General features: G+C 38.7%; 1 protein-coding gene across 3 annotated transcripts in view; it reads right to left on the bottom strand.

Annotated features, from left to right (window-relative positions):
- The window catches only part of LOC127581587 (protein argonaute-4), a 55373-nt gene that overhangs the window by 26416 nt on the left and 15473 nt on the right, over positions 1–13484 (bottom strand). For all 3 annotated transcript variants that reach the window (XM_052036072.1, XM_052036073.1, XM_052036074.1), the window contains exons 5-9: positions 8103–8239; positions 6831–6965; positions 5732–5819; positions 5431–5578; positions 3567–3686 (exon numbers count right to left, since the gene is read on the bottom strand). In XM_052036072.1, the coding sequence (XP_051892032.1) occupies positions 3567–3686; positions 5431–5578; positions 5732–5819; positions 6831–6965; positions 8103–8239 (628 nt within the window). The remainder of the gene's footprint in view (positions 1–3566; positions 3687–5430; positions 5579–5731; positions 5820–6830; positions 6966–8102; positions 8240–13484) is intronic.

The raw sequence follows: 13484 nt of genomic DNA, 5'->3' as shown, positions 1-13484 counted from the left end.
AGTAGCAGTATATTTTAATGCTCAATGCAGAAATAATTTATCAAGGTTTAGCATAAAGGCATTGTGCTTTCTACTGATAATTGATCCAATGGCATGGCAATGTAGCTGCTAAATCTGCCTTCATTTTCCCCAAGAGCTCCACAGATTTAAAAGGCTTGACCAGTTCAGACATTATGCCTGTGTAGACTTCAACCGCAACAACTTTATAGATCAGAATGATTGATTTCCAGCATGGAAGGAGACAAATTGGCGTGTTGTGTTCCTATCTGCAATCTAGACCATAAACTGTTGTGTAAAAAAAGTCTTCATATCACTTTATTTTAACCAAGCACTTTCATTTTATACACCCAAGTTATTAATGTGAACATTTTCTCTCCATCTATACTGATTCTACCATTCATGATTTTAAATACCCCTATCAGATCTTCTCAATCGCTTCTACTCCAAGGACAATAGCTTGTTTCTCCTGGCCAAGCAGCTAACTAAATTCTCGTGTACCAGGAATCATTTTGGTAATCTCTTCTGCACATTCTCCAAAGCCTTCACATCTTTCCCAATGGGTAGTGCCCAGAACTGGACACAATATTTTAGTTATGGCCAAGCTTGCCTTTTGTAAAAGTTCATTATGACTTTCTTATTTTTGCAATCCACAGTTCTATTTAAAAAGCCCAGGATCCCATATAATTTTCTTTATATAAAAAAAAACAAAATGTGACTATTTTCAATGAACTACACACATATCCCCAAATTTTCAATCTTGAATTATGCCCTTACGTTTATATTTCTTCATCACATTCAAAATGTAATGTTTCACATTTCTCAGCATTAAATTTTGTCTGCCATTTATCCACTCCTTCCACCAGCCTGTCCCCATTTCCTTGAAGTCTATTACTTGAACTTCATTTTTCCTCCAAGTTTTGTGCCATAGGCAAATTTGAAAATTGGGTCCTGTACACTTAATTCCAAGTCATTGATGTACTGTATATTAAGAAAAGCAGTCTCCTTGTACTGATCATGGAAAATCTTAGTGTGCACCTGTATTTAGTGTGCACCTTTCATGAGAGAAGGTAGGCTCTATTGTAGCTTTCAAGAGGGAATTGCAAAGAAAAAATTGCAAGACTATGGAAAAGGATCTGGGAATGAATCTAGCAAGTAGGTCTGGTAGGGAACTGGTGCAAACATGATGTGCTGAATGACCACTTTCTGCATTGTACCCATTCTATAATTTTGTGATGATTCCTCTCTTTTCTTGCTACTTAATCAATTTTCTATCAGCGCAACTGCAGCCTCAGTTATTCAATGACGCTGTTAACGTTAGGTACAGCTCTTAGGTATGGGTTGGTGGGGAGGTAGGGTTTATACACTCACCATAAACCCAGTTTCTAATATTCTTATATCATGTTAATCATTTGTGTAGGATGACTCAAGTATAGCACCTGGTTCTTACTGTGCCACATGCTCTCTATTTGTCTTCACTCTCTCATTTTGGTCATCTATGGAATTTTGCCTTTAAATTCTTTAACCTTATCCCTCACAGGAATGTACCAAGGTTTAAATTGAAACAGCTGTACCTTAAAAGGCCTTCCATTGTTCAAAGAGTTTTGCCAGTGAAGCTTTGATTCCAATTTACCGTAATTTTTCCCGTACTTGCAGCACTTGGCCTGGCTCATTTCCTAAACAAACTCCCACAAAACCATCTTCCCTGGGCCAGACACTTACTGATCAAGAAAATTATCCTGTGCACATTTCAGAAACTCCTCTTTCTCCCATACATTGATATGCCAGTCTATATTTGAATAACTGAAGTCCCCCATTACCACTACCATAGAAAATTTTGCACATCTTTACAATTTCCCTGCAAGTTTGCTCTTCAATATTGTTCCCACTAGTTGGGAGCCTACAGAATAGCCCCTATAGAAAAGGTAATTGCTTTTCCATTGTTTTTTTTTAATTCTAAACAGGCAGATTCTGTCCTTGATTGTTCCAGAACATCCTCTTTTCCCTCAAACATGCAATTCAGGGGCTCCCCAAGTTTCTCCAAAACATAGAAAGCATCCTGAATATCCCACATATGCATTCCAAGGTTTGGAGTGCCCTGCCATTTCTTCTATTTTGTTATATTGGCTCAACTAATAGGAAAAAAAGACTAAAAAAATTAATCATTTTACAAGCCATTTGCTTAACCTGGAGGCATTTTGTTTTAAATACAAGAACTGGAAAACCTTAAATCAAATGCTTACACATTGGCCTCTGTCCCTCCTGCACTCCACATAAACTCGCTGGGATTCTGGCTTTCTGCTCCCCTGCAAAACTCATTGGGGCTCTGCTTCCCACATTCTTTTTACTCAATGGGGCCATTTCCACTGCTCATTTTAAACCCTCCTTGAAGGTTTCTCACACTCCACCCAAACTCACTGGGCATATGCTGCCCATGCTCCTTTAAAATTTACCAGGACCGTTTACAGGACTGTCATTATTTTCCAGGCTCCTTTTAAATTCACCAGACCTATGGTTTGCATGATTCTTTTAAACTTCTCTGTAAGGATCTTTAACAAATACATTTGATTGGGCTGAATGTGTTCTCTAGATGTACTGACAAACCTTCATAATTTTCAGCTGCTGAGGAGAATGTCTTTGTGGTGTCTTTTACTAATTGGGAGTCACGAGGACTGACTGTGTTACTTCAGGGATGAATCCCTTTGAAGGTAAAAAGTAGGCCTTTTGCCCTGTAACTTTATCACTGCTGCTCTGTGCAAGCTAATTACAGCTTTCATTACAGACAAGTGTTAAGATTTTCTGAAACAATCAGAGCTGTAGTCTGTTGAGTCGACACTCAACATGATACCTTGATAAAGTTAGATGGTGTAAAGCTAGCCTGTTATTTTTCCAAATTGTATATGTGTACAGATGCAGACCATGGAGCATGATCCTAAAGGGAATTTCTGAGATGGGCTGTGCAAGCATGCTCAGCAGACCTCCCTTTGTCAGTGTGCTGAGATCCACCCACTTTGCACGTTCCCTTCCCTTTCTCCAAACCGCCTGCAAGCCCAAACTTCACATGAATCTGTTTCCACTCAGTTTGATGGTCTTTGTTAAGAAAATTTTATATACTTTATGCATTATACCTGTAACTGTTTTAAAAATATCAGTAAAACAGAGTGGAACAAAATTATAGAACGTTATGATACAGAATGAGGCCATTCTGCCCATCAAATCTGCATGGCCCTATTTCAGCTGGCAAAGCTCCAAATGACTAATGCATAATAAATGATATAATTTGTCACACCCAACTTCACCATTTACAATTTTTGATTCTAATCACTGTCCAAGGCCAGCTAATTCGGAACTAGGAACTGAATAAATAATCTAACAGTCTGCATCTTTATATGTTAAATTTATACTCTAATGATAATTTGAAAATATATGCTTTTACATTAACCTAGCAGGTGCTCCAAAATATTTCAATTTCTCTATTATCGACTTCCTGATTAGTTTTGCTCATAGTCAAATCTGCACCACATCTCCCAAAGTGAAAACCCAAACTTTAAAGCATCATCTCTACTTACCAGACGACTAATCTCCTCTTGTCGGTCGGGCGCTGATCGTGCTGTTGCTTTGATCATTGTTGATGTTTGATTGTCTGTTAGTTTCTTGATACAACGTTGCCCAGCTACAATGTTACATACCTACAAATGGAAGGAGTTACATTGTAAATTCATATTATATTTTGAAATAATGATTTTTTAGAAAAAAATTAGGTCTTAAAAATCCCCTCCCCCAAAAAGCTTTTCCAAAATATGTGTATACAGATATTAGTGGATACTATAATTTTGTGCATTGCTATGTAAAGAATCAGGGAAAGAAGATAACAAAATAATGTATCAACTGCTCTTAGGTGTTCCCAGTCAGATGGACAATGCTTGTTTCTGCCAATTGTTTTGAAGTCCATTAATTTCAAAAGGTCAAAGCAAGACATTTCAACCTTTCTTCTGTTAACTACTCTGCATATGATTACACAAAATGCTGGAGGAACTCAGCAGGTCAAGCAGCATCTATGGAGGGAAGTAAACAGTCGACGTTTTGGATATAGACCCCTTATCAAAAAAGAGGGTAGAAGCCAGAATAAGGTCGGGGGAGGTGCACAGGCTGGCAAATGATAGGACAGTCCAGGTGAGAGGGGGAAGGTAGGTGGGTGAGGGAGGGGAGATGAAAGGGAGTGACGCAAGAAACTGACAGGTGATAGGTAGAAAAGGCAAAGGGCTGAAGGAGGAGAAATCCAGTAGGAGAGGACAGTAGACCATGGAATAAAAGGAGGTAGGGAATGGATGGGCAGGTTATGAGGGTGGGGGAGGGGGCCACAGGAATGAGGGAAAACAAAGGGAAGGGGAAAAAAGGGAAGGGGAAAAAAGGGAAGGGGAAAAAAGGGAAGGGGAAAAAAGGGAAGGGGAAAAAAGGGAAGGGGAAAAAAGGGAAGGGGAAAAAAGGGAAGGGGAAAAAAGGGAAGGGGAAAAAAGGGAAGGGGAAAAAAGGGAAGGGGAAAAAAGGGAAGGGGAAAAAAGGGAAGGGGAAAAAAGGGAAGGGGAAAAAAGGGAAGGGGAAAAAAGGGAAGGGGAAAAAAGGGAAGGGGAAAAAAGGGAAGGGGAAAAAAGGGAAGGGGAAAAAAGGGAAGGGGAAAAAAGGGAAGGGGAAAAAAGGGAAGGGGAAAAAAGGGAAGGGGAAAAAAGGGAAGGGGAAAAAAGGGAAGGGGAAAAAAGGGAAGGGGAAAAAAGGGAAGGGGAAAAAAGGGAAGGGGAAAAAAGGGAAGGGGAAAAAAGGGAAGGGGAAAAAAGGGAAGGGGAAAAAAGGGAAGGGGAAAAAAAGGGAAGGGGAAAAAAAGGGAAGGGGAAAAAAGGGAAGGGGAAAAAAGGGAAGGGGAAAAAAGGGAAGGGGAAAAAAAGGGAAGGGGAAAAAAGGGAAGGGGAAAAAAGGGAAGGGGAAAAAAGGGAAGGGGAAAAAAGGGAAGGGGAAAAAAGGGAAGGGGAAAAAAGGGAAGGGGAAAAAAGGGAAGGGGAAAAAAGGGAAGGGGAAAAAAGGGAAGGGGAAAAAAGGGAAGGGGAAAAAAGGGAAGGGGAAAAAAGGGAAGGGGAAAAAAGGGAAGGGGAAAAAAGGGAAGGGGAAAAAAGGGAAGGGGAAAAAAGGGAAGGGGAAAAAAGGGAAGGGGAAAAAAGGGAAGGGGAAAAAAGGGGGGGGGGGGGGGTGGAGAAAGAGGGGAGGGGTTACCAGAAGTTAAATACACTGGAAAAAAAGATGGTCATGCAGTACAATTAATAGAATTAAATGAAGTCGAAATGGCCCTGGAAAACATGTGGACTCCTAGATGGTCCTTACTATTAAACTTCATAACAAAAATCTCACTTCAATGGTATATGGCTCCCTGTATTTCAATCTCACCTCAAGTGGCAGATAGGTGTGCTTCTGCTCCTGTCCCACCTGTAGACAAGGTAGGTGGGGATACTTAAGTTGCAAATTGTATTTTTGTTTGAAGTATTGTGCCACTGTACACTCCATTGCTTGCCCATTTTCCAGTTGCAGAGGAAACCTAGCAAAGAGGATAATTGACAACCATGAGGAAAACCAGTACAATTATTTAGAGGTACGAAAGAAATACAAAATAACATTATACTTGGCAAAAAGATGGGATTCAAAGACAAATGAAAAAGCTATGAAATATTGCAAATGAGTGCATACTCACGTCTGGTGACTGGCCGGCCGGCGGGTGACATTACATACTCTATATTTTCTTTTCATCTGTCCACAGTGAGTCACCTCCACTTTTAGACCTGAATATAGGTAAGCAGATCCCGTTAAAATTAGTTACAGAAAACGAGACCAGCAGATTGAAACATTATTAAATGTTCAAATAAACTGCACTGGACAATAATCTCAATTTATATTTTTGTTACATGCAGCATAATAATTTGAAAGATAGCATTTCAATTACTTAGCATTAGCTTCCATTACCCTGTTCATGTAAGCACATTACAACTGCAAAAAGATGGGGATGACTTGCTATAATTAATATGGTAATTCAAACTCTCATTTCTGCAAACAATAAACATTAATTTTCATTTTACTAAATGCTCAACCCAATTTGTAAGCCAGGAATTTACAAGATTAGGAAGGAAATGCATGATACTTTGAATAAAGGTAAATAGTGATTCTGTAAATTTAGTAAATTAAGCAGGAGGCAGAGACTAAATTGGGATGAAAGTTCTTTAAAATAAACACATTAATAAATTAACCCATTTTTATCAAATGGACACATCTGATGCACAAATCCCAATCTTGTAATATTTAAAAGACACCAAGACAAGTGATTTTACATAACCCTTTAATTTGGAATGCAGTAAATTTGCAAAATTATGAAGTATAATGCTGAAAAATAGCAGTGTAGGTAACTTTAGATATGAAAGGCTTCATGGTCTAAACTCAAATCTTAAAATCATGGTCTATTTCATTTTATCAATTCTAGAGACAAAACGCAATTGACAAATAAAAATTGAACACATGCACCTTTACAAACATTTAACAAACTCACTATCCAAAACTGGCCAAATGAGGTATGGTCAATAACACCTAAATGTTCATTTAGGTTACATAAAAAAAATTCCAAGTGAATCAAGAATTTTTTTTTAAATAGCTTTCATGCTGGGTTCACACTTTTAACAGAGTTCAAACAAACAGCCTTATCAAAACCATTCACTTCAACTGAACATTTTCTATCGCAGAAACTGACAGCAAAATTGCTTGCATTTAGATTTTCAATCTTACCATTGTCCTAAGCATGTTACCTCTTATTTCTTTGGTAAATTTCACACGCTGAGAGTCAGTCAGTGGTTTATTTTGCTCATTGATATTCTGAATGTCTAACACCTCACACATGAACTCAATGACTGGTTGAGCTCTGTAAAATGCTGTTGCAGACACTGTAAGACACAAAAAGATCAGTTTTCTTGAACGCTCAGGCTTCAACAAATTAAATTCCTGACCATCCTTTCCCACCTCAATTTGAAATCATAGTTGTTTTTCTAAACTTCAAATCCAGGGAGTTCCCTGATCAATAAGCTGATGAAGTTAATAATAGGAGTGAGGGGAGATGGACTGATGAGCTTCTATTTCTTTCCCTTTCCTGGCTGGCTAAATAAAATAGAAAACCCATCTGTAAATTGCATACTGATCACTATACTGAGTAAGTATACTTTGTATCATTGATTTGTTTTGTGGCAAAAGAAGGTACAAGTATACTAAAACTGAGTTTAAAAGGATGATTTATGATCCAAGTAGGTTCACATGGTTTGACTAAATAATATAAATACCATTAATATTTTAATATGAAGTAAGCCCTTGTAGTTGCTTTGATGGGATATTACTAGTTTATTCTGCATTCCTTTGGTAGGAAGAACAGAAAAGTAGAATATTGCTTAAATGTAATATTGTTACAGAATGCTGTTGCTCAGAGGGATCTGGGTGCAGCAAATAATTAGGAAGGCTAGTGGAATGTTAGCCTTCATTGCAAAGGGGATGGAGTACAGAAGTAGATACGTTTCACTACAACTGTGCAGGCTGTTCTCAAGGCTCATGCCTAAAGCATAGTATTTGGTTTTGATCTTATTTAATGAGCAATGTACTTGCAGTGGAGGCAGTTCAGAAAATATTCATAATGTTGATTGCTGGGATGAAGGGATTGTTGTATGAGAAACAGCCAAGCAGACTGGGCCTAAACTCATTGGACTTTAGAAAAAAAATTCTGAGGAGTTTTGACGTTGTAGATGCTGAGAAGATGATTCCCTCGAGGGGAAATCTAGAACTGGAGAAAATAAAGGATAACCCATTTAGAACAAAGTTGAGAAGGAATATCTTCTTCAGTGGATTGTAAAGCTTGAGAATTCTTTCAGCAGTATTAGACATCTACTATACTATCCTGATTTCTCACATACTGTGAAAGATGACTTTATTGGACTTTAAAATGAATATTTTATGAAAGCTCTAAAGCAAGTCAGGTAAAAACATTCAGAATGTTTTAAGATCCACATAATAAGTATGTTCATAGTTTAGCAACTCACCATCAATGTTTAACATCATATTCCACATGGCTGGTCGAACAGATTGATGGAAACCAAACCAAACTTCTCTACCTCCTCCCAGTGGGTGATAATAACCCTCTGGAGGAGAGAAAAAGGAACGACCCACTGGGGTATACCTAAGGTGAAGTGGGGAGGGAAAGAGAAAAAAGTAATCCTCCAAAACTCTTTAAAATTCCACCTGCTAAAACACAACAGAATCAGATAGTGATGAGAATATGATATTTTACAAAACATTTTACTAGCGCTTACTGTGGCCTCTTCTCAAAGCCATTTCTCTACTGCTGAAGAGAAACCATTTCATTAGAATTATAAACCATACAGCAAACGTGATAAGATAAAACTAGAGCATGGAATTCAGAAGAAGCAACTCTAAAATCAAATTGTGAAAACATCAACAGGTAAAGCACAGGAGGAATTTACCACTCAATAGCCTGAGTTGCACTCCATTCAGTCAGATCATGGCCAATCTGGATCTCAAGTCCTTACCTAGCAAAGATCTGTTACACAGAGTCAAGATACTTTTAAGTGACCCAGTGCACATATTTTCCAAAGAGAGGGGTCCAGAGCGACACCAAGTGTCTACATGGGATTGTGTGGAGGTTCTGATGGTACAAACGCACCAACCAGATAGTCCCAGGTATGGGAGTATTAGTAGGCATAGACCCTGGAGTAACATGACAGGAAGAATGTTTAGAACATAGAGGACAAGATTCCATCAAAATTAGTAGGAAAAGTGCTTCATTATTTCATTTCTAAATAACCCAGCTAGATTTAAACACAGGACAATTTAATAGGGACATAAACACAAATGAACAAAATCTTGCAGTATCAATAAGCCTTAATGGTCAATACACCACACGAAGGACAGTGACAGGGCCCAATCTAGCAGAGATTCTCCATTGTTATATTGAGGAAACCACTGCTCAGATCACATGCTAGTTTAAGCTCGATACAGGATCTGAGATCCCAATGATTTTACTGGGGATTCAGGAGTCTTTTCTGAATTATTTTACCCCCATTTACATTTCTGAGTAGCTGGTCTTCTAACTATTTTCTTAAATTAATAGTTGTTAAACTTCAAATTATGTATTTCAATTTTATTTTAAAATCATCTTCAAAGAAAAATTTAACAACTGTTTGTAATTCAAAAAAAAAATCACACTAGCTTGACAGAAGGAAAGCGAAAATAGTAATCGTGGAGGAATTTAATCTACATATAGACTGGAAAAATAAGATGGCCAAAGATAGCCCAGATGAGAAGTTCATAGTAGTTTTGGGATAATTTCTGAGAACAGCAAATTCTGTAGCAAAACACAGAACACACTATACCAGGCTTGGTGTTGTGCAACAAGATGGGATTAATGAGCTCATCACAGTGGCATCCTTAGATAACAATGATCAAAATGTGATTGAATTTTACATTCAGTTTAAGAGAAAAAAATGCTTCGCAAACTACTATTGTAAAACCTAAATAAAGGCAATTCTGAGGACATGAACTCAGAGCTAGCTAAACTGGCAAATTAGTTTAAGGTACCAGTAGGAGATGCAGCAACAGACATCGAGAGGATCTTTCAGAATACACACATTCCAATGGAAAGGAAAAATTCCAAGGGGGAAGACCCATCATCTACAGGTAATATAAAAGTTTAAAAATATCAAACTTTTTTTAAGCATACAATTGTGCAGATCAAAAGATTGAACAAAAATAGCAAAGAATGATTAAAAGACTAATTAGGAAGCAAAAAAAATAGAGTACAAGATAAATCTAGCCAGAAAAAAATAACAATTCTATAGGTATTTAAAGTAATTAAAAACTGAGTGCTGGTCCTGCAGAAAGCAAATCTGAGGAATTAATGGAAAACATGGAGATGGCAGATGAATTCAACAGATATTTTGCATTGTCTTCAATAGGAGTTGTAAATCAGGAATTTGAATGGAGCACAGAATGCAGGACAATTGCAATAACCTGGGAAGTGGTATAGAGCAAATTGTTCATGCTGTCTGATGACCAATCTCCGGATTCTGATAAACTTCATCCTATAATCAAAGTGCAGCTAGTAAGAAAGTTAATGCATTAGCTTTATTTTTTCCAAAATTCCCAGTATTCTGGAAAGATTCCTTTTGATTAAAAAACGTGGTGGTGAACCACCTCATCAAATCACTGTGGTTGTGGTCTGTGTGTTGAAAGTATTCCAACAATTCTGTGAATAGGATGCCTACTGACACTAACGGATTAGCAATACATTTCCTGTTTGGATGGCTTGCACACTCCCTTTGGTGGTGTACATTAACATAAACAGGAACAGGCCCACTGAGTCTGCTCAGCCATTCAATACAAACATAGGTGATCTGATCTTGGCTTGAGCTCCATTTTTTTGCCTCTTTTAGAGACCAAAAATCTGTCCATTTTGGCTTTCAATATATTCAATCAAGTCTCTGGAGCTCTCTGGATTTGTGAATTTCAAAGATCCACTAAAAGAAGATATTCGTTCTCATCCACACCAAAAACAAGGTCTTTCTGAAATTGTTTTCTACTTCTAGATTCCCCCACAAGGGGAAATATTCTCCCTGCACCTACCTTATCAAGCCCTTTAAGAATCTTATATGGTTCAAAATGATGCGAGGTACAAATCTTGTGCACCTGTTGCACTTGCTAGGTTGTCAAATGCAACGTTGTTGAACTGAAGCACTGCATCTCAACAAGAGTACACATTGCAGCTACAATCCATATGAAGGGAATGAATATTTAAGATGGAAATGAAGAGGGATGCTTTGTACTGGCAAAAAGCCAGCGCTCAATCATGCCAGACTTGTGCCTGGTATATAACCGAAAAGCTTTGGACAACAGTGGCACATTGTATCATCAGTTTGCCCTCATCCAGAAATATTGATACAATATTACTAAATGTCAAGGTGAGGTGGTTAGGACCTTTGACTGGAGATGGCAATAATACCATTGGAATTACATTTGTTCATAATGGAACATGACATTAGAGCCTTGATCCAAGTGGTTCTGACAGGAACACAAACTTCAGTGAGATTATTGTTCAGCAAAAACAAAACCTCCCTACCTCTGCATTCTCCATGAGGGGGAATATCCTGCTGCTTATGGGGCCTCAAGTCCCATAAGCACCAGGATAACATTCTCAAAACATCTCTGCTGTTTGTGATATAGTATATAAAATATATATAAAAATGACTTGAATGAAAATGTGAATGGGTGAGTTAGAAAGTTTGCAGATGACACAAAGATTGGTGGTGTTGTGGATAGGGTAGAAGATTGCCAAAGGATACAATAAGATATAGATCAGTTACAGATATGAGTAGAGAAATGGCAGATCGAGTTTAATCTGACCAAGTAGGAGGTGTTGCACTTTGGGAGATCAAATGGAAAGGGAAAGTACACACTTAGTAGAAGGACCCTTAACAGCATTGATGTACAGAGGACTCTTTGGGTCCAAGTCCAAAGCTCCCTGAAAGTGGCCACACAAGTTGATTGGGTAGTAAAGGCGGCATATGGAATGCTTGCCTTTATTAGTCGAGGCACTGAGTTCAAGATTCAGGAAGTTATGTTTCAACTCCGGTTAAGCCACATCTGGAGTACTGCATTCAATTCTAGTTGCCCCATTATAGGAAGGATGTGGAGGCTTTGGAGACAGTGCAGAAGTTTACCAGGATGCTGCCTGGATTGTGGGCAGGTGCTATAACGAGAGATTGAACAAACTAGGGTTGTTTTCTCTAGAGCGGCAGATGCTGAAGGGAGACCTGATAGAAGTTTATACATTTATGAGAGGCATAGATAGCGTATACAGCTGGCATCTTTTTCCCAGGGTCAAAATGTCTAATACTAGAGGCCATGCACTTAAGGTGAGGGGATAAATTCAAAGCAGATGAGTAAGGCAAGTTTTTTTTAAGAAAGGAAACAGAGTGATGGGTGCCTGGAAGGTGCTGCCAGGGGTGCTGGTGGAGGCATATACAATAGAGGCATTTAAGAGGCTCCTATATAGGCACATGAATATGTAGAGAATGGAGGGATATGGACCATGCACAGAAGGGCCTGTTCCACACTGTATATCATCACTGTTTAATAACTGAAAATAAACAGATTAGGCAACAACTGGCCAGAATGGATTTATTCTGTTTTTTAAACCACTTTATTGGGTAGATGTCAGTGTCGTAGCTGAATTGCAGCCATTTTGCTTAAGGTATAATTAGTTCTGGAGCTACAGTCTGCAGTGCTACACCCAGGTGCTCTCAAATCCTATTGCTTTGAGTGGATCCAGTGCACAGTCACTTCTTGACATTGTTGCAATTAGTTGTAGCTGATGACTATCTTATAGGATAGGAGGGGAACCTCAGTAGATGGATTATTCAAATCAGGAATTCTGGCTGATTATGGTTTCAAATTTGCCATTTGCCATCATTCAGGATGGGGATGATAATGCACCTCTACCTCTTATTAGATGCTCAATCGTTTACCATCATTCATGGGCAGGCACAGTAGCATAGCAGTTAGCATAACGCTATTACAGCGCCAGTGACCTGGGTTCAATTGCAGCCGCCATCTGTAAGGAGTTTGTACGTTTTCCCCGTGACTGTGTGGGTTTCCTCCAGGTGCTCCGGTTTCCTCCCACGTTCCAAAGACGTATGGGTTAGGAAGTTGTGGACATGCTATGTTGGCGCCAGAAGCGCGGCAACACTTGCAGGCTGCCCCCAGAACACTCTAGGCAAAAGATGCATTTCACTGTGTTTCGATGTACATGTGACTAAAGATATCTTATCTTACCTATTTGATTCAATGGTTCTGAGATCAGTTCACTTTCCCATAATATGCAGCTTCCAGTGCTTAGTATGCATGCAATTATGCTTTAGGTTGATTGTAATGGTACAATGAAAGATATGCTAGATCATGGTAAGGGATTGGGTGTTCCCAGAGATAGTGTTGGAGAGTGTGGGATATTCACCAAAAGGTACACTTTTGTCATGATGCTGTTCAGCTGTTCAACTGATTTTCAGGGAAGTTCACCAAATTTTTGCACAAATCTCCAAGGTCTGGAAAGGATGACTTTGCAGGGTTGACTGGGCTCTGTATGCCTTTGTTGTATTCAAATTCAGCATCTAGGTTGATGCCAGTTGGCATATTTAATTTTATTACAGATTTTGTGGTGGTTTAATACAGAGTGACTTGCCAAGCCATTTTAGTAGGCCCTTGAGCCAACTACATTGCTGTGGATACGAGTCACATATAGACTGTACACAGGGACAGGAAATTACTTTCCCTAAAAAAAGGCATTGGTGAACCAGATGGGTTTATTTATAAAAGCATTAGTTTCAGGATCGCCACTAATAACTTTTTACTGT

The sequence above is a fragment of the Pristis pectinata genome, chromosome 22, assembly GCF_009764475.1.
Source record: "Pristis pectinata isolate sPriPec2 chromosome 22, sPriPec2.1.pri, whole genome shotgun sequence".
NCBI lineage: Eukaryota > Metazoa > Chordata > Chondrichthyes > Rhinopristiformes > Pristidae > Pristis > Pristis pectinata.
Note: the sequence above shows the minus strand (reverse complement) of the source record. Positions and strands in the feature narration are given on the sequence as shown.